This window comes from Doryrhamphus excisus, linkage group LG17 (genome assembly GCF_037039965.1).
Source record: "Doryrhamphus excisus strain RoL-2023G ecotype Guam linkage group LG17, RoL_Dexc_Guam_v1.1, whole genome shotgun sequence".
In the NCBI taxonomy this organism is placed as follows: domain Eukaryota; kingdom Metazoa; phylum Chordata; class Actinopteri; order Syngnathiformes; family Syngnathidae; genus Doryrhamphus; species Doryrhamphus excisus.
Window position 1 is genome coordinate 806237 of NC_136373.1, and position 21458 is coordinate 827694.

General features: G+C 42.9%; 2 protein-coding genes across 2 annotated transcripts in view; one reads left to right on the top strand and one right to left on the bottom strand.

Annotated features, from left to right (window-relative positions):
- Positions 1 to 254: 254 nt before the first annotated feature.
- nr1d4a (nuclear receptor subfamily 1, group D, member 4a) lies at positions 255 to 13075 on the bottom strand. Its single transcript, XM_058083560.2, has 8 exons — positions 12931 to 13075; positions 6864 to 7178; positions 6198 to 6286; positions 5952 to 6096; positions 2037 to 2581; positions 1765 to 1950; positions 1481 to 1691; positions 255 to 1406 (listed from the first exon to the last, which is right to left on the bottom strand). The coding sequence occupies exons 1-8, from the start codon at positions 12947 to 12949 to the stop codon at positions 1210 to 1212; spliced, it is 1707 nt and encodes a 568-aa protein (XP_057939543.2). The 5' UTR covers positions 12950 to 13075; the 3' UTR covers positions 255 to 1209.
- Positions 13076 to 15770: 2695 nt separating this feature from the next.
- rarga (retinoic acid receptor gamma a) overlaps positions 15771 to 21458 on the top strand; it is a 50011-nt gene continuing 44323 nt past the window's right edge. The window contains exon 1 of the mRNA XM_078797719.1: positions 15771 to 15861. The gene's annotated coding sequence lies outside the window, so the exon portion shown is untranslated. The remainder of the gene's footprint in view (positions 15862 to 21458) is intronic.

Here is a 21458-nt window from a genome sequence, read left to right on the forward strand (position 1 = left end):
TAATTTAACAAGAGAGTTTTTAGTTGAATATCATTATTACTATGAATGAATTAGAACCTTTCATGTATGACGCTATACCCTCCTCACAAAAACGCTAATGTTCGTTTATTTTCATTAATTAACTGACTTGGCTGATGACAAAATGCCACATTTTGCCACATTCTTACATTTTTTGTATGCTGTTGTAACGTTTGGACACCCCTGAAGTAAAGGGTGTAGCTCATTTAAAGGTGTGCCACACTTCTAATAAAACAAACACAACAAGCAAATTAATACACAATCTGAACTTTATATAATTTCTATTAAAGAACAAACATTTAAAAAATATACAACAGTGCTTATACATCAGCCATATTCAATGAAGTGAGACAACCAATCAAATAAGATCTCCCACCGTAGAGTATAATATCTCTTTAGTTTGTATGACAAACATTAGGGGAAAGGGGACAGGTCCATGTGGAGTGACCACTGGTGATTCCAGGGATTATGCTGGTTGGTTACATCACCTCAATGCAGCAGGCATCTAGAATCCCGACCATGATGTTCTCCCCGTGCAAAGCACACTAATCCAAACCCCCCCATCTAGTACTGGAAGGTCAGCACAACATTCCGTTTTTTCGGCAAATTACCATCCATCATATCTGTCGAGTCGCTTTAAGACATTATATTTACAGTAAGAAAAACCAACAAATAAACAACATAACCTAACATGCACGGAGCCTTTCCATCAATGTATATGTGATATAGTGATGCAGATACAATGTTTACAATGTGAAGTTATTTGAAATGGCTCATTTCAGTGTTACTGCAGATGGTGAAACAGTCACATAAAGTACAATATTTTAGATTTTTTAAAGACATTCCCTTTCTCTGAAAAACTAACTCGTCAACATTAATGGTCCTTAAAGTAAAAAAATGTTTGTCTATAATATGTTATGGTCTGTGGAGTATTTATAAACAGAGGTGAACTGCAGGCTGTTCCCCTTAAGTACATGCCAAACATAAAGAGGATCATATCAGCACAATGATTTACATTTTCACTGGAATAGTATCTCTAAAGAGGCGGTGTGGTTTACACGTGAATATAGAATAGTGGATTCAATATATCATTGCTATTTTTTTTCCCATTCTTTAATCCTCTCTTACAAAGGAACTCCCACGATTGGAAGATAACGTGTGAGTGTTTTTTTCCTCGCTGGAGTGGCTCAGTCAAGGATCAATACGAAAGGCCAAGAGTTTTTCGGAGTGTAGATTATTGAGTGTACGGAGATCCGGCAGTCGCAGGAGGAGTTTGGGAAATAGACAAGTGTCCTCAGGACGGCGGCGAGTGATCAGCGATCGCAGGGCCCGGATTAGACCCTCCTGTAGCTGATCAACAGTGTGCACGTCTGAGATGCCAGAACGATCTGAGGAGAGCAGAGGACGTTGGGTTACTAAATCATTCTTTCATCATCATTTCTCCATGTGGAGATTTTCCCACCTGCGGAGACCAGCACCACGGCCATGAAGAGGGCCATTTCATCAGGCTCGAGCCTCATAGATCCCAACTTCTCACTGAAGTCAAACATTGCATCGAGTAGGGAGCCCATGCCCAAAGCCTGCAGGGTGGACAGCGGGTACGTTTGGCCATTCAGGAAGGTCACCGTGTGTTCAGCGGCATTGAACAAGGTGCAGAACCTCACCATCAGAACCTAAAAAAAACATCGCTTTCAGCAAGTCTTATATTTTGCAAAGGTTCCTCAGGAGATGCCATATATGTGTTACCTGGAAGGTGCCCGATTTAAGCAGCATGACCTGGTCCTGCTGGCTAAGCTCCTGAAATCCTGGGATGCCCTTGGCGAATTCTACCACCTCCTTGACAGCAGGGGTGAAACACTGAGAAAAGGACTCCCAAATCTCCTGACTGGTGCGCTCCTCCCCAGATATAGGGCATGCATTCAGAGGACAGGCCTGGGAGGACGGAAATGACATATAAATGCATGAGTTTTCAGCCATATGAATACATGACAGTATTCACGGTCGATTCCTGCACTTACTAGCACTTTTGCTCCTGGAGGTAACTTCCAGTTACAGGAAGGCGGACTGCTGATATTTCCTGCTTTGCAAATAAAATTGGCGTTGTCTCTTTGAGGGGTTACACTACTTGATTGATGATTCTGATTTGTTGACGCCAAGTCATTGTAGCGAACGTTGTCCATGTTGTGGAACATAACCTGGTTGTCATCAACTGGGCAAGACTGGTAACTCTGTCCAAAATGTGGAATCGCTGCGAGTTGTGAGAAAGTGGCATTTTGAGAAGTGCTGCCGTTGTTGTTGTTGTTGTTGTGGTTATTGCTGATGGTGATTTTAGCCCTCTTGGCCGTCCTCTCCTGGCTGCTCCCGCTGAAGATGTCATGGTAGGCTCTGGAGATGGCTCCGATGGCCTCTCTTGAGCTGCCGTCGTCTTCGCTGCGGGGTGCGTCTTTCACCGACGATGGGTCCATGTCCATAGCAGCTGATTCATTTAAGCTGTTCATGTAGCTCTGCATTTCATCCAGAAGTCGCTGCTTCTCTCTTTTAGGGATGCGGCCAAAACGCACAGCTGCAGAAAACACAGACAAGATAGATACAACTTTACCACCATCGTTTGGGTTGGACTGATGGACATATACAGTGGTGTGAAAAAGTGTTTGCCCCGTGCCGACTTTTTTTGGTGCGTTGTTGTCACACTTAAATATTTCAGATCGTCGAACAAATTTAAATATTAGTCATTAGACGGCACAACTGAACAGAAAATGTACTTTTAAAATAGTAAAATAATTATTATTATTAGGGGAGAAAAAAATCCAAACCTACATGGTTCTGTATGAGAAAGTGGCACTCTGTTAAAACATAACTAAGATTGAGATCTATCAGTCTGGAAAAGGTTATAAAGTCATTTCTAACGCATTGGAACTCCAACGAACGACAGTAAGAATTAATATCCTCAAAGGGCAAAAACATAGACCAGTGATGAAATGATCCAAAAGACACCAGCGAGTCCACTTTTGAAGAATAAAATGAATGACTTTGGAGTGGCCTCGTCAAAGTCCTGAACCTGAATCCTACTGATACTGTGGCATGACCTTAAAAAAAGCCGTTCATGCTGGAAAAAATAAAATAAAATAAAATAAATTATTAAAAAAAAATATATATTATATTAGGAAAGCAGGAAGTGAACAAATGTAGCAGTTAGTGATTGTAAAAGTACCAGATGGAGGGGTAGGATATAATAAGCTTCGCTTCTTCCTACTCCTTTTGGACATGTGGAACTGGGAACTGATTATGGGATGCACTCAATTGTAATCTGATGCATGTTCAAATGAAGTAAAACCATTACCATTACCATTACCATTACAAAATGCTCAGATGTGGCTGAATTCCAACAATTTTGCAAAGATGAATGAGCCAGTTCAACGTTCAAATTCAGTGCATGATTGCAGTTGTTGCTGCTACGGGTGGCCTAATCAGTTTTTAGGTTTAGGGGGAAATCACTTTGTCCACACAGGGCTGTGTAGGTTTAGATTCGAAGTGTGACAAACGTGCAAAAATATAAAACATGAAAAGGGAAAACACTTCTTCAGTGTCTCTATTTAGAAATGATTTATGGGCTACAGAAGCAGCCATTATTTCATGAACCAGCTCAACAGTTGCGGTATGAGTACCATGCATGTTGCAAGATGCAAACTTCCCTTTTCCCACAGTAACCATCAGCTGGAGAAGCTATTTATAGACCCCCTGCTACCATCTGCCTCATCGTCTCCTTCATCAACCACTGTCTCCCTTCTCTCCTTCTCTTGTAAGTAGGGCAGTGGGGCAACGTCAGCGTGATGTCACTGGTGCCGAGCTCGTGAGAGGGAGGTGGGCTTGAAGCGGTAGACGGAGTAGCATGAAGACATGGGATAGGGGGTACACGGAAAGTAGGAGGACGTGTGTGTGTGTGTGCCTGCAAGGTGAGGTTAGATGAGGCCACTGAAAAGTTTCTGAAAATGTCAAAACTTTTGAAAAACGCTAGACGTGCACAGAAGTTATATGACTACGATGATTTACTGGACTGGTGCTAATTACCAAATACACAGCAATTATCTAATTTCCTGGAAGATGGAGGCAGCATAGAAGCAAATGCACTAATCCAGGGGTCTCAAACACCCGGCACGCGGGCCAAATGTGGACCGCAGGACACTAGTTTGAGGCCCCCGCCTTGATATGAAAGTTTAATGTTAGTGCGGCCCGCGCAAGTTCTGATATGGATGCTGTATGGTATCATGTACCCAGAAAAAAATATTAAGTTTGATTAATGTTCATGTTCAAAGTTAAATAACTGTTAATAGTTATCCTCCCTCTCCGTGTGGAAGTGGTACGGTTTTGGCTATTTAAGTTTAAAGGAAATAACTTGAAGGCTACCGTTTAGGTGGCTAGCTCTCTAGTTTGCGAGTTAGCATGTGTCTCAAGACCCTGCAGTTGCGCAATATGTTGTAAATAAAAAGAGTATAAATGTGACTATAGTCGTGTTTTGTCATGTCTACAGGGCTCTAATAATGCTTTGTTCATTTTAATCTGAAAAAAAATCATTTGTCTACCCACCCACCATTATTATTATTATATTTATTTATTACTGATTGATTTTCTTTATTCTTGATTTGTTTATTTATTTTTCATCTTATTTTGTGTAGAAAAATAAAAAGTAAGATATTTGAGAACAATGGAATGTTTTATCAGAAAATCGAAACCAAAGCAAAGTTGATTCATTTTTCTGTTTTTAATAAATGCGTTTTTTTTTGTTTTTTTTTGGAAAACCTGATGCGGCCCAGTCTCGCCCAGACCCTAGTTCCAGTGGCCCCCAAGTAAATTGAGTTTGAGACCCCTGCACAAAACCTTTGCGTTATGGTATGCTGTAATTTGGGAATATATTATGCCGTTTCAGAGAAATATCTTAGCCTATGTTGCTAATCTCGATGCCTGCCTGTGTGCTGTTAAATCAGGGTGTACTATATATTCAGGCGGTTGCATGTGGTTTTCCTGTTTTTGTAATAGTCGAAACAACGTTAAAAGTGGGTTTTAAGGTTGCGGTCCTTTAAAGCTTAAAAGAAATGCCATCTTAAACGGGTCAGCCTAACTGTTTTTACTGTCAACGGGTTGCCACCCAGTTGTTTTCCACGCAGCACAAGTGTCAGGCACATGCGGAAATAACGGTAACCTCTTTATTAGATCGGGCTGGGGGTGTAGATAAACAGAAACCCTACTGAGAAGAAGCTGGCAAACTACACCAACTAGGTCACAATGTATGACTACATTATTAGCCCCGTTTTGTAGTTTTCTGGGTCAGCCAAGTTGTGTTTTTTTTAATTTGGTCAATTGGTATGCAGAATATGCAGAATCAAAAATATGTAAAATATGTATTCTTGATAAAAACATGTCAAAATTCACAATTTGTGCATCTTAATTGTGTGATGTTGTACAGGCACACACAAGGTAATCAAGTTGACCCTGTTCCAATTTCCTCAAATAATTCCTGTATTTGCAGCAGTTTCCCAGATGATGGATAGCCTCAGGGACTTTAAGGCTCCTCCACTCATAAATCTTTGTCTGAGGGGGAACTGGGAAGGAGTGGATGGAACCAGATGGGCACATAGAGGTGGGTGTGTGTGTGCAAAACCAGAGCATCCAACCAAGAGTGTTGTTGGAGCACACTGCTGAGGGTCACAGGCCGACATTTAGAAAGTTAAGAGCAACACAAGGTGTGCAAAAGAAGGCGCTGGACTGCAGATAGTTACTGAACTCACGGTACCGTAACTTCAAAGACTTTTTCCACGTAACAGTTTTTACACAGACCCACATATCAGCCCATTTCCCCACTGCTTTGCCTAATCGAGGAACTGTGGCAACTCGTCACAGAGGCCTCTGGCATGAAAAACCGTGTCAACGTGTCTCACCATCTCTCGACATGCCAACAGACAGGCACTTCTTGAAGCGACAGTGCTGGCACCGGTTGCGGTTCATGCGCATGATCAGACAGCTCTCATTCTTCACACACATCTTGTAGTTGATGTTTTGCTGAATGCTGCGGCGGAAAAATCCCTGAAAGCGAGATGAAAAAAAACAAAAAAACATGTGAAAGCTGAACAAAAAAAAAAAAGAACAGAAATGTCAAGACTCAGATTCAGTTTGTAGGGGCTTGCCTTGCATCCTTCGCATGCATGAACTCCGTAGTGGAAACCGGATGCAATGTCCCCGCAGACCTTGCAGAGCAGGACCATCCCGCCATTCTCTGCGGCAAGACAAATAAATATGAAGATACTGTTATTGTCGAGGATGGTGAGATAATAAACTGACACTGACTCATTTTAACTGGATTTTCCTAATACAAAAATGTAACGTTTCGAGAATACGTAACTGCCGAACACAAAGTCATAACAGTCAATTCAAAGTCGAAGCACAGCAGGGCTGCTGATCAGGGTGTTGTTCCTGCCCGGACGGCGAAACGAGTCCCGTCCGTCACTCCCGTCGTCGCTCTGGACACATGCTAAGGTCAACAGACCCTGTGTTGTGGCCTCCACCGTTCCCAGTGTTCGGACATTTACGTGATATATGTGGCATGATGCCGTTCACTGGACTAACAAAGCTGGCCTTTTTTGTAGGCCTCCAAAACCAATCCTCAAATTATGCAGACAAATACTGAGTCTTGTGCAATGTGTATTTGAACCAATGCATGTACAACGACAATCTCAACTACCCGAGCACCAAGTCAACAAGAAATCCACAAGATATAACTACAACCCCACTACAAGTACAAATATGTATACATTTACTACCTCAAAGATTGTATTGACCGTGAGCATACGTACTTGTGAACGTCCCTGGGAAGCCACATGGCCTTTTTCCAGCAACTGGATGTAGGTAGCTGTGGTGGGGAGTTGCTGCTGCCGCCGGAGGAGAGCCACTGTTGACCTCCGGGAACTGGAACACCAGTTTAGAGGTTGGCGAGGGGGACCCTGTTGCCTTCTGTTTCAGTGCTCCAATTTCTGTGACGGTAACCTCCTCTGGCGATGACGGCTGCGAGTGGGAGGAAGGTGACTGTGTCTGGTACCCACTTGAGGGGCTGCCTGGGCTGGGGCTGGCGCTTCCGGAGGAGCCCGCATACAGGATGACTCCTCCACCTGCTGACAAGAGGTCGGATAACAATGTCATTTAAGGGGACCGATTATGCTTTTTACACTTTTATGACCAAAAAGGTTGTTAGAATATTTTATTATCGTTTATTTATTATCGTTAAACGATGACAAAGTTTCAGATAATGAGGTTTGTGCATTTGGAAATGAGCCCTGAAAAAAGTTTGGGATGAGTTTAAGACAGTTTTTTCCAACACCGGCAGTCACTGTGATGTCACAATGAGCTGATGAGGTATATCCGGGGTCTCCAGCCAGTAGCTCATGAGCTACCAGTAGCTCCTAACCACTTTTCAAGTAGCTTTCCAGAGGTTTTTCCAGAGTCCGGAAGTCCTCAGGAGCGCTTGGGAGTGTGACCGGTAACAGCGGAGTGGGCGTGCCATGGGTGGAATTAAAACAGACTGTTTTTGGAAATCTAGCTGAAATAGGTGCAGATTCTGGAAGATCTAGAAAGCTTTCCGTGCAGGTTATTGTGTGTAGCTGCTCTATAGGAGTCAACAACTCAATACAAAGGGCTTAAAATGAGCTTAATATGCACTTTTTGGGGAATGTGGCCCATTTCCCTTAGAAGACCTGCATCCTTCTGGCTTTATAAATGTTAAGAACCGTTTGATGGAGGCCTTGCTATTAGCGCCAGCTGGTGCATTTCTTCTTATGGTACCTTCAGGGAACTTATAGCCTTCTTTCTGAAAATGTAGTACTTGTTCATGCCCTCTTTAAGCTGTGATGTGGCATGATGGTAATGTGGTAATGTTGCGTGCTTAAAATAAAGCTGGTGTCAGGGCAACAGAGCTAAGCAAAACATGGAACCTGTGTCGTGATGGTACACAATCCATACATGGAACATGCATGTTTGCCCAGAATGCTCTATCACCATTGAGCGGTGCTTGCATCCGAGGTTTCGCTATCCTGCTCACCCCCCCCCCCCACCCTTCAGTTCTAGTCATGCGTTGTGGATGAGCTGAGACGCAGCCTCACGTGTCTGCGGGCTCCGCTGCCTCCTCCGCGCCAATAATAGCCGCGCTCTCTCTCTCTCTCTCTCCCATGGCACCGTGCCCAATGCCGGAGAGCTGCACGACACCTGACCGCCGCCTCACATGCATGCGCTCCTGACACGGTTTCAGCCCCAAACAAATCCGCAGTCCCTTGTTGAGATGTGCAATAAAACCGAAGTCAGTGCTTTTAACAAAGCTCCTGCTGCCCATGCGTCACTAACACTTCATGGAGTCACGTTTTGGCATTTGAAACGTTTGGCACTGTGGATTGCACGTTCACTGTTCTTAATGGGACTGGGGTGCATGTGATAGAATATGGTATTTAATATCGGTAATAATGCTCACTATTGACTGTTTATTCATGATGAGCCATCCATTGTATGTGCCACTTAGGGTTACAGGTATGCAAGGTTCCTGTGGTGTCCCCCGATTTTATATGCAGGGGTCTCAAACACGCGGACACCAGTTTGAGGCCCCCGCCTTGATATGAAAGTTTAATGTTAGTGCGACCCGATATGGATGCTGTATGGTATCATGTACCCAGAAAAAATTATTACGTTTGATTCATGTTCATGTTAAAGGTTAAATAACTGTTAATAGTTATCCTCCCTGTCCGTGTGGAAGTGGTAAGTTTTTGGCTATTTAAGTTTAAAGGAAATAACTCGAAGGCTACCGTTTAGGTCGCTAGCTCTCTAGTTTGCGAGTTAGCATGTGTCTCGAGACCCTGCAGTTGCGCAATATGTTGATTTTAATGTGAAAAAAATCATTTGTCTACCCACCAACTATATGTGGTTTCTTAAGTTTTTATTATTTGCCGTTTTATTATTATTATTATATTTATTTATTTATTACTGATTGATTGATTTTCTTTATTCTTGATTTGTTTTATTTTTCATCTTATTTTGTGCAGAAAAATAAAAAGTAAGATATTTGAGAACACTGGAATGTTTTATTAAAGCTTTTATTGTAGAAAATTGGAACCAAATTTTTTTGTTTTTAATAAATGCGGGGTTTTTTTTTTGGTTTTTTTTTGGAAAACCTGATGCGGCCCAGTCTCACCCAGACCCGAGCTCCAGTGGCCCCCAAGTAAATTGAGTTTGAGACCCCTGTTATATGTATGAGGAAATGATCCAAATGCGTGCAACTGCCTGTCTGCGTTGCAATGCGTGCGCTCGCCTCCCTGATGCACGCGGTATTTGTTGAGCTGAAACGTTGAGATAATCTCCGCCAGCACGTGTCGCCGGATTTGTTGACTCATGCCAGCCAGAGCCACGGACTCAACAGAGTGCAGGCCTGAACCTCACCTCTTCCACGGCTTACACAAAGGCATCCCAGGCCCTGCCCGCCCCTCCCCCACCTCGCCTGAACACATTGCATGTCCACCTGAAGGCTCACATGTGCAGTAATGAACCCGAGAGCCACGGTCAATTAACAATCGCAACACGTTCAACAGGTAATTCCCCCCAAAAAGTGCAGTTCCCCTTTAAGACTTGATCTTGAGAAATGTTCCATGCAAGCAGAATTGGACTATAGCACGCCGTCACCCCACACAAGACGCTTAGAATTTAGGTCACTGTGGACAGCATTAATTGAAGAGACAATCAGACTTCAGTGCCAATCTTGAGCTTACCCTGCACACACTAAGCCGCCTGTGACTGGAGTCAGACGACTTGAACAGGGAAGAACTTCACGGGTACCTCAACTCCACTTCCACTCTCTCTTATCTCCAGCTTTTGGCTGTTGTTAAGGTGGCCTCTGTTAAGGATATCCAGGACACACTGAGAGGTCTTCATATTGGTATATATATAAAAAAAAATCAGGGAACTTGAAATGATTAATGTGGGCTACAGCTAGCAATTTGTAAGCGCTACTTGGGTGTTTTAGGAGATACACGAACAGAAACCCAGTGTAAGTAGGTCAATATCACAGGAACCTGCCTCAAGCATTTCTACAAACTGATGCTGCACCACACAACTTCTGGCTCATGCAATTATAAGGGGCGCTGGTGGGGGTTTGGGGGGGGGGTTGAGTGTATTATGCCAACCAGAATGTGATGTGGACTTGGTCACATTTAAAGAGGAACTATTATGCTCGTTTTTCCGCCCTTTGTATTGAGTTGCGGACTCCTATAGAGCAGCTACACACAATAACCAGCACAGAAAGCTTTCTAGTTCTTCCAGAATCTGCACCTATTCAGCTGTATTTCTTTGGATTTTGCACTTCCCGCTTTCTTAACTCTGATGTAATACTTTGAGTCTCGCCCAGTTCAAGTTCATGCACTATAAGTTGTAAAATCCTTAGTAGGGTCATGGGGGTATGCTGGCGGGGTACACCATGGACTGGTTGCATGTTCTTTTCATATTGTTTTATGACAAGTACTTTGTTTTGACTGAGCAAATGTTGAACCGTTTGAGTTACTTGATTATACTCAATAATTATGAGTTGTGTAATATCAATATTTCTACGATAACATTGAGATAATTCAAGGCAACTCCAAATGTAAATTTTACATTTGTGTAAACGTAAAATATTTAAAATCAACACTAAAATATTATTGTGTAATCTCTTAAACCGATCTTTTTTGTTCTGTGAACTTATCAGGGTTTACAGTGTAGGTTTGATTCCCTGACTGACAAATTGCTATCTTCTATGACTTTTCTCTCTTTCCGCTTTGTGTCATATTTCTGTTTGCACAACTAAAAGAACTGTCACACGCATGCGTTGGCATTCACGTACATGCAACACGCAGTAATGTGCAATTTGCATTCATGTTGTTATGATAGGCTGTGCATCCAACAATAGCCAAGTGAAGTTTTTGTCCCTGGAAATGGTACAAGGTGACAAAAACCTTCTCTTCAGTGCATCTAAAACATTTAAAACATTCCTTTGAGTCTGCACTGTGGGTTTTTTTAATCAGATATCAGGAGGAGATCCGTTCGCCTTCAAAACAAAGTCACGTTCCAGCAGCAAACACGCCCTAATCGGATATTTGCCCCCAAACGATGACACCCGGGGCAGATACCGCAGACATCATGGACTCATCCTCCACGACACGCGGGGGTGTGTGTGGTTGGGGCGGGGCTTGGTGATTTTTTTTTTTCTTCCACTCAACACAAAAAGCGCATGAGGCTGAAGAACGTGACGAATGAGAAAAAAAAAACAACCCACGCATTGCATGGAATCGCTGACCCACTGACCAAACTCCGTCACCATCTTCCGCAGGCACTGAAACGCCCGTGAGAGAGCGGAAGCGGCGGGGGGGGGCGGGGTCATGGAACTCACGCGCCGCACGAGGCTCTGCGAGGGAGGCCACGTGAGTGTTGTTTTGTTTTTGTTTTGTTGATTTTTTTTTGTCGGAGTTTTGAAAACCTCTCTTCACTTTGTGTGCAGAGACTACAGAGTCAAATTAAGTAGAGCAGCGTGGTGTCTTCTGGGTGGTCTAACTCTGGTCAGTAGGCAACTTTTAGGAGGCAGGAACGTTTTTATTGACATATTTATTGTAGCAGGCGTCACGGCTAGCATACATTTAGCTATACAGCTAGCTAGATATTTTGAATTAGTTGCAGTGAGAGCTGTTTCTATACCTTAACTATTTATTTGTGCAATGACTATATCTATATCTATGTAGCTATTAATCTATTTCAGCTACACAAATGCAGGTTAAATTTTTATTAATTTTTCTTCTTGTTTTAGAACCACAATTCACAAAGACCGGCTTGACATGCTTGATCAAAGTCACTAGTACTTCTTCTAATGCACATCCTTTATCTACTGCCTCGCCAATGTGACACCAGTCCATTTTATCAGTGTTAACAATAACACCCGTGTTTTACTGTAAGTCCAATATTACCTTCAAATTGTAATGACATGCAAATGCAAGCTCAAGGTGTGCACATCACCTGTGCAGGAACGTGACTGTTCCACGCTATTAATGATTCACCGCTACTTAGGAAAGAAGAAGAAGAAGCATAGGACGTGTGCACTTTGGCTGACCTGGACAAAGAGCCCGGCTAATGCCACTTAAGAGATGTGGATGTCCCCCAACATTTAACTTTGTCCTTCATCTTGGAAAAACAAAACACACCCTTCTTTGCCAAAGTTTCACTGTGTTGATAAAGCATGACAGATGTTGATAACGGCAACATTGACAGTGACGGCTTCCCGGCTGCACGTGAGTTTGTTTTCAAAACGGAGCTTTGCAGGAAGTGGACGCCGACACATTTCACGATCCGCGCAGTGGCATATTCTTTGAGTCACCTTTGAACTTTGGAAAGTGACAAATACTTCAAGTTGATGTTGCTTGCATTTCTGGCCTTCTGGCACAAAAAAACTACACATGCATCATAATTGGAAGTCCATATTAGTATGAGCGGTTATATTGTTATATTAAAATTAGATCAGGGTTTTATGCTACTGATTCTGATACCGATCACATAGATTAAGTGTCGATTTTAAAATGTATTTATGATGAGTAATATTGGACAGGGGAACCATATTAATAGGAAAACTTTCAAGGGGCTTAAAAATTGGTAATTATTAAAAAGTGGGTCAGAGATCGGCATTAAAAGTTAAAAATCGGCAATTGCTGATCACATGCTTTTTCATGGAAATCGGTGTCCGATTTATCAGAGCATCTCCAATTAAAATGCATTCAAATGCAACTGAGTCACAGCAAAATTAAACACATTTTTTTTTCAATGTTACAGTCAATAGCCATCTTAATATATAAAAATGCTGAAAAGTGTTCTTACCACCAGGACTGGCGTCCATTTTTCTTGAAGATCTTCCAAGTCTCGAAGGAAGACTTTCAAATAAACTTTTGAATTCGAATCAGACTTGATGTCTCAAAGCCAAAACACCTGCTCCATGGAGCAAAAACAATGAAAGTGATACAAAAGTGTCCCCTCCCTGTTAACTGTGTGCAGACCGGCGTCTCTGTCTTGACGTGGACCAGGAGCGCTTCTTCTAGGAGGTAACCTGGATGCTGGATGCTTGCTGCGCTCCTCTTCCCGCGCCTCTGCACCAGTGAGGATTAAAGCCTCGTACTCAAGCCTTCCAAGAAAGTGGAGTCAGCAAAAACCGCGTGTGTCATGCGTGACACACACACCCACTGATACAAACACCCACATTCATCACGTTTGCAGGTGAGTTGGAAATGTGAGCGCCACCAAACTTGTGTTTGCGTGGAATCTGGCTCAGTCTTTGTACCTCGCCGAGTCCTCTCGCTCTCTTTCCCTCGCACTACCCCCCCCCCCCCCCCCTCCCGTGTTGGTGCCTTTTCATTGGCGGGGATGCGATGCTGTGGGGAGTTTGATGTGCTTATTCGACCGTGTTGTGTGTTCAGTAAAGCCACGCAACATGTGCGCTCGCCATGTGCGGGGCCTGAGAGCTGCCCTACTGATACACATTTTATGCAAAACACGCCGCTTGTGCTGCGCAGGGCACGGGAGCCTGGGGGGGTGGAGCACGTGGACAATGGGCGTGGCTCACCGTGACCGCTCCGCTCGCTTCCCCTAACAAGTGACTCCGGCTGCAAGTTGGTGGTAAACACGAAGGCATGCCAAACACCGTGCAAGTGCCGTGGGGACTATATCAGTCCCCCTGTGGGGGGAATATGTATTTGATCCACTGCTGGCTGTGGAAGTTTACAACCTTGCAATAGTCCAGTACTTGAATTGTTTAGGGAGACACGATGTAAAAAACATTAAACAACGATTACAGCTTAATTTGTATTTAATTTGTGTGAAATTTAAGGATTTACCTAAAATATACTATAGCCTAAACTTTACAGGTAATATGACAAAGCCTAAAGAGCTGACAAAAGGGGGACAATCTTGACAAACGCGGCTCTGTGGGGCGGAACATTAGTTCAACTGAGTCGCCGTTTCCGCTTGGACTCATTTCAAAGCAGCACACTATTTTACATGGGAAACAAGAGGACGAAATATGCCTGTCGATAAAAGTTTAAATTAAAAGAACATCAAACGAAATATGACAGAAACAAAAATCAAGAACCGTTCTGTTTCTAGAAATGAACGTTTATATTTTTCAAACAAAACTGTATAGTTTGAAGTCCTTATCCGGACACTGCACTGCCAGAGCTAGCAAGCTAACAGGGCTAACATCACACATCCATAAATCAGTCATGAAGCTGCTCTATCGGGGTATGCAGGAGTGTGGCAATATGTAGTATTTATTAGTAAACAGTGTGGCTAGCCCCCTGGCTGTTTTTTTAGCAGCACTTGCATCCTCAGAGCCATTCACGGTCGTAGTGATGCCATAGTTGTTTACAAGTGAGCACTGTTGCTAACCCCTCAGAAAGAAAAGTAGCTATTGGCTGCCCTAGAAGTCACTAGATGATGTCATTTGCTAATTTGCATACATTTGCATATGACGTAGGAGATGCTGTAGGAAAAAAAACCTCTAGGAGAGACAAAAAAAGTGAGCAAAAACACGTTAATTATGTTTAGAATTACAAATGAGCTTCATTCTTAGTTTGTTCATTAAAAATTGGTAGAAATATGTAACAATGAAATCATTTTAATATTTCATCTCAGCTAAAGCCTCTCAAAATCCAGACAGTGTATTAGTAATAATACATATGGACTCCAGCCCCCACTTTTAATTTTAATTGTTTAATGTATTCCACCATTGGCCCACTTTCGGTTTGTGCTGCTAGCTGTGAACTGTATGGGAGTTGATAATAAAAAAAAAAATAAAAAATGTCAGCTTTTAACATACAGCTGTATGTGTTGGATTCCGAATCCAATCCGGAAGTAGAGACTGGACTGTCCAAAGTTTCTCAAGATGTCTCTCGATGGTAAGTAGCTTGAGCATTTTAGCATTTTCTACAGCATCCGCAACGTCTAATGTGGCTACTAATTGTTGTGAGAAATGGCTTTTAGCAACCCCCTATTAGCTTGGGGGAGAGCAGAAAGCTTATCTGGCTTACAGCTACGCCCGTATAAGGAAGTCCACTCCTCTGTGACATCACAAAGGGGCAGTTTTACCAAGCCTTTTGAAACCCAGTGTTTTGGGCCATCCCAAACTTCTTTCAGGACTCAACATTCTAACTACATTTATAGAAAAGTATATTTCAGAAAAGTATAATAGATCCCCTTTAATGCCTTACAAATGAGAAGAATCTCTAACAAGACCTCAAAAAGTAACTAGATCTCTTTCTAGTCGCCTTTGAGAAAATATGTCGCAAAGATGGTTTGGAGTGGCAACACTGTAGTGATGTGTCTTTCGCGAACGAATCGGCTATAAGAGCTGGCTCTTTTAAATGAACAACAGAAGCGAGACTAAGACTGACATAGTCCGTTTGTTTTCAGGTTTCAGCACAAGGCAGTACCCCCTCTCATCGCTAGGGGGAGCCACCTGGCCAGGAATGTACCACCTCGGTGCCTCTCATCGACGTCCCTGAAGCTGCACCGGACTCGGTGAGGGACTGGCAACAAACGAGGGGAATCGAACAAACGACTCAATGATATATGAGACGGTAAGGGCAAACGGTGTGATCTTTACAAGCACATTTACTCGTTGACTCGCCAGAAGATCGTCTGTGACTTTGTTTTTGTCTCCTTCGCAGTCGAGTCTGCTGTCTCCTGTCAGTCACCGCTTGGAGTCCGAAACTTGTGGAGAATGTTGAAAGCGACACACAGCTGCAGGCGGGGGAAAAGGTAGGCTTGAACACGACACCCAAACGATAGCCGGGTTAATTAAACGCGTCACGGAATAGTACGTGACGACGCTGCTTTTTAAGCTGGGTGTGTGTTTACCGTAATAAATGTGTCAGAGCCGCGCACTCATCTGAAGAACACGTCCTGGCAGGGCACAGGATAATGACAGGCTGCACCGAGTGTTTTGGGGGGAAGAAGCGGCTGCCAACACACCTGCGAAGCACCGGCTCGCCCTAGGCTCCAAAGGCGGTTTTCGTCACCGTCCTTATGTCTGTCTGCTTGCCTGCCAGCCCCCCTCCCCCGCTGAAAAACAGCATAGACCAGCATGGAAATGATGCTGGTCTGTTATGCTGGTTATAGCACAGACCAGCTTAGACCAGCACCATTTCCATGCTGGTCTACGCTGGAGGACTCGATAATGATGCTGGTGCACCAGCATGGTCTTTTCTTTAAAAGGAACTTATTGCTTTTCCCTTTTTTCTGACTTATAAATCTAGTTATAATGTTGTATTCTCGTCTTAAAGGGGAACTGCACTTTTTTTTTTTTTTAGAATTTTACCCATCATTCCCAATCCTCACATAAGGATTGGGAATGAGGGGCAAAATGTAACGAGTATAATGAGGTTTGCACATTTGGAAATGAGCCATGAAAGAAGTCTGGCTCTGAATGCTCGGTTTCAGGTCGTTTTTTTCTAACATCGGCGACATTTGTGATGTCACAGTGTGCTGACAGTGAATATAAAAAAAAAGGTTGATAGATAGACTTCCTTTATTGTCATTGCACAATATCACTGCAGTGAAATTGCCAAGGAAATGTTGTATAATAATAAATAATAATAATAATGTGGTGAATAAATAGATGACGTCAAATATGTCATAAACAGCAAATAGCACAAATAATTTAAATAATTTTGAAAAAATATAATAATTTACAAGTTTTGCGTGTGCGTGTGGGAAGGTATAGAGGGGCTTATTAAAATTAAAATTAAAGTTGAAATTATGAGCTATGAGATAAAAAGTTTAGATTTGAGTTTTTATCTCATAATTATGATTTTTATTTCATAATTTTGACTTTATCTCATAATTATGACTTTTTAACTCATAATCATGACTTTTTATTTCATAATTTCAACTTTCTTATCTCATAATTTTGACTTTTTATGTCATAATAATGGCTTTTTATCTGATATCGGATAATTATGACTTACCATTGGGATAATGTTTTTTTTCAGTGACGGAAACAGGCTTCCATACATTCTTAATGTATGTATTTGTTATGCGTATTTATTAAATGTTGGCTAACCCTTATTAAAACTTAGTTTTCTTTTGGTTTATAGTATCGTACATGACAGAAAGAAATGTAATATTTTCATATGCTTTGCTTTCATCATCATCCCAGCATGCCACCCTGGTGATCAGGCTACTAGTACAGCTTCCTCCATCCAAAGGGTGGGGGTGGGGCGGGGGGTTCACATTACTTGCTGAATGTGGCCTTTAAGTGAGTTTATTCCAGTTTGTTTAGATTAGCTAGCAGGCTATATATCTGTGAAGACAAAGCTTTGTGTTGTTAGTTATGAGTATTAAGCGATATGTAATCTACTTCCATAATGTCTTGTGTTTTGTTAGGCTTTTCCCCATTTTTTTTTTCATTTTTTCCAGCAGGCCGCATCGCCCCGTGATCAACCACAGAAATGGTAATAAAATCAGGCCGCCGTAGAACAAACTATTTACTTTATATACGTAGCAAGCGCCCGTGCCAAAAGCAAAAGCACCTTTTTGCCGCCGTGGTGTTCAATGCCCAGCTTTCTCACAAGGGCAGTTTTATGCATCGGGAAGGAGGCATGGAAAAGAAGACCTTTCCCTTTGAGCTCACAGATTTGCAGTAATTACAGAATCACTTCCATATGTGGCTCTCTGGCTGCCTTCTCGCTGCCCCCGCCCCCCCTCTTTTCCACTTCTTCTTACATTTGTATTCTTCCTTTATTCCCTACTTTTGCTGTTTTTATTTAGTTTGGCTCCCCTTCATGCACTCGGAGCATTTTTTGTCAAACCGCAGCTTAAACAAAGTTTATGGTAATCAGAACATTCTGATATTTTTGGCCACGACTGGACTTTTTTCGGTGGTGGAATTAACCACGGTTGCCAAAAATATGTGTGAAAGAGGAGCGAGAGGGAAGCGAGACACGGACAGACGTGGAGAAGGGAAATGCTGAAAATACGAAAATATGAAGACGGAGGAAAGGAAAGAATGGGAGCTCAGTGAAGAATTTGCGAGGCCGGAGCGGAGCGTGAAGGAAGGAGGGATAGGTGGAACAAAAAATGAGGCAGAGGGAAAGGGAGTGCTGGAGTAATGCTTTTTGACGGAGGTGGGTTCAGGATGGGTTCATGGTGACATCATGGCTGATTTCTCAGGAAAGTGTAGATGGGAGAGACGTTCACCTTTCATTGGACACACATGTTGGGGAACAGCGCTCGCTTGTCGGCGCACACTGGTAGCTGTGTCCGCAACCTCTGCGTGCACCCCAAAATTATGCAGTTCTTACGCTGTAGTAAAAGAAGCTTCCAAGCTTTGTGCTCGTTTGTTTCTGCTTGAAGACTACGTTGTGGCACCAACCTGCACCCGTAACGCACAAAACGTTTCTCCTTTGCCGCGAGTAAGTCATTCTGCTACGAGTGTTCCTCTGTGTACTTTAAGTGAATGCACGTTTCCTGGCAGGGATGGCTCTGAATGCTTGGTTTCAGGTCGTTTTTTTTCTAACATCATTTGTGATGTCACAGTGTGCTGACAGTGAGTATAAAAAAAAGTTGAAATTATGAGATTCATTCATTTTCTACCGCTTTTTCAGGGTCCACCCTGGATTAGTCGCCAGCCAATCACAGGGCACATATAGACAAACAACCATTCACACTCGCATTCATACCTATGAACAATTTAGAGTGGCGAATTAATGGAGGAAACCGGAATAACCGGAGAAAACCCACGCATGCACGGGGAGAACATGCAAACTCCACACAGAGATGGCCGAAGGTGGAATTGAACCCTGGTCTCCTAGCTGTGAGGTCTTTGCGCTAACCACTCGACCGCCGTGCCGCCCGAGTTCCATGTCATTCCATGCAATTAAAAAAACAGAAAGCAGGAAGTGAACAAATGTAACAGTTACTGATTGTAAAAGTACCAGATGGAGGGGTAGGACTTTTTTGGACATGTGGAACTGTGAACTGATTATGGGATGCACTCAATTGGAATCTGATCTATACCAAATCTAACCACTCGACCGCTGTGCCGCCCGAAATTATGAGATATGAGATAAAAAGTTTAGATTTGAGGTTTTTATCTCATAATTGATTTTTTTATTTCATAATTTTGACTTTTTAGCTCATAATTTTGACTTTTTAACTCATAATTGTGACTTTTTATTTAATAATTTCAACTTTCTTATCTCATAATTTTGACTTTTTATGTCATAATCATGGCTTTTTTATGTCATATCTCATAATTATGACTTATACATTGGGATAAAGTTTTTTTCCAGTGACGGAAACAGGCTTCCATACATTCTTAATGTATGTATTTGTTATGCGTATTTATTAAATGTCGGCTAACCCTTATTAAAACTTAGTTTTCTTTGTTCTATAGTATTGTACATAATATTAAGTAATATTGTATGTAATATTTTCATGTGCTTTGCTTTCATTATTATCATTATCATTACACTACTTGCTGAATGTGGCCTTTAAGTGAGTTATGATTTTTGATCTACTTGAGTTTATTCCAGTTTGTTTAGATTAGCTAGCAGGCTATATATCTGCAAAGACAAAGCTTTGTACTTTGTGTACTTTGTGCACTATATGTACTTCAAGTGAATGCACTTTTCCTGGCAGGATGAATGACCGCCTTCATTTCGTGGAATGTGCGTTTAAGTCTGCGACCAAGAACGCGTGTATTTACGTGTGCGCTAATGAGGGTGCGCTACCAAACATGACATAACATTCATCTGAATGCGGAGAAATAGCCATCTCAATGCAGGCAGGCGTCTTATTACTGATTAAAACCTGCTGCCACAGGCCCCCGCGCCCCCCCCCTCCACGCTCACCCCCAACAGCCCCGCCTTCCTCCTCCGTGCTAGCCCCCGCCCCTTTCTGTCACGCCGTACCAGCTATCATCTTTGCAGCACTTTTGTCTTCTTGTGTAAAACCAGCTGACCTCACTTCCTGTCTTTGTTGCCCGCTTCGTCGCCACTCTTTGCTCTTTCCTCGTTTGCCTTTGCTCCTTTTTCTGCGCCCGGCGAGCCCCGAGCCTCTGCTAGCTTGCTGCGTGAATGCAAATATGTTGAATGTTAAGTGGAAACACACGACTGGCTCTTATGAATATTTCATTCCTTCATAAACACATGGCGTGGAGCTGCATGAGCGCCTCGCACGTCTCCAAGCGTGCCAGATGAATCCGTGTAAGGAACGCCGTCCGTTGCAGTCGGCTTTTAAGCGTGCCGTGTTGGGATTGATGCGGAAGCGGCGCGTTATGATGTCACCGCTTGAAGTTAATGACACCCGAACGGAGGGGCCAATAGGCCACGTTTCCAGTGGTGCCCGGAGAGGGAGATAGCACCCTGATCTGTCTTCATTACCCCCCCGTTCTGCAGCCTCCCAGACACAATGATCATAAATCTCCGCCTGGAGCACACTTCACTGACACTGAAACACAAACACTGGTAACCTCTGACCCTCTCGCTGCTACCGCCTGCACACGCTCGTCCGTGCGGCAGACGCTAACGCACATCCGAGTTCCGAGCTCTGTCACAATTGAACGCGGCGCACTGACGCTATCCTCACAGCCTCCGTCAGCTTCATGTTCAAGCCGCATCAGTCTCACGACTAATACGCTTAGTCTGTAAAGGTCCCGTAGCGCTATTTACCTTCTTGCTACGTGTTACGCAATTGCTGATTTAGTACTGCTATATCAACAGTTAAGGGATTTCTCTTAGCTTCAGTGGCTCATAAGCGACACATAAATCAAATGTCAACGAGATAAGGCTCGCCTCGACTAAGATGGCCACTTCCTGAATATAAGCTCTCTGCAAAAGGCAGCCGCGCCTCTCACCGCTATATTCATATCGATATGAAAATGTATGAAAGAACCAACATTAGTCCACTTACCAGGACGGGCAAGTGAAAGCCGTGTTAGGGGAAATAATTAGCATAAATCTCAGAATGTGAGCTAGTTGAGGGATCGAATGCCCGAGGCGGCATCGTATTAGATGAGGGTTCCCATGAAGGGATTATAGAAATACAGGCTTTGTATATTCTCTCTCTCTCTCTATATATATATATATATATAAAAAATTGCAGTACATTTAGCAAATGAAGTGTACTTTTATAGTTATTACCTCATATCCATATCTCCACACAATAAGTTACGTTGTACAAAAAGTGCCATATTTATTTTAAACATCTTGGGCTCTAATTTTGTGGCGCAGCATGGCGCAGCCCACGCAATGGTAATTTGGTCCGGCGCACAGAGATGCGCAGCCAATTCGGCAGACTGGACTGCGTCGAGATTTTGTGACAAATCAGTGCGCCAGAGGTGCGCTGAAAGCACG

Excerpts from the sequence above, each read along its gene's own strand:
- nr1d4a (XM_058083560.2), bottom strand. Across the intron at positions 6,097-6,197 it reads ATGCATGCGAAGGATGCAAG|GGATTTTTCCGCCGCAGCAT; the intron begins GCAAGCCCCTAC and ends TCTCGCTTTCAG. Across the intron at positions 1,951-2,036 it reads CTCCAGGAGCAAAAGTGCTA|GCCTGTCCTCTGAATGCATG; the intron begins GTAAGTGCAGGA and ends CCGTCCTCCCAG.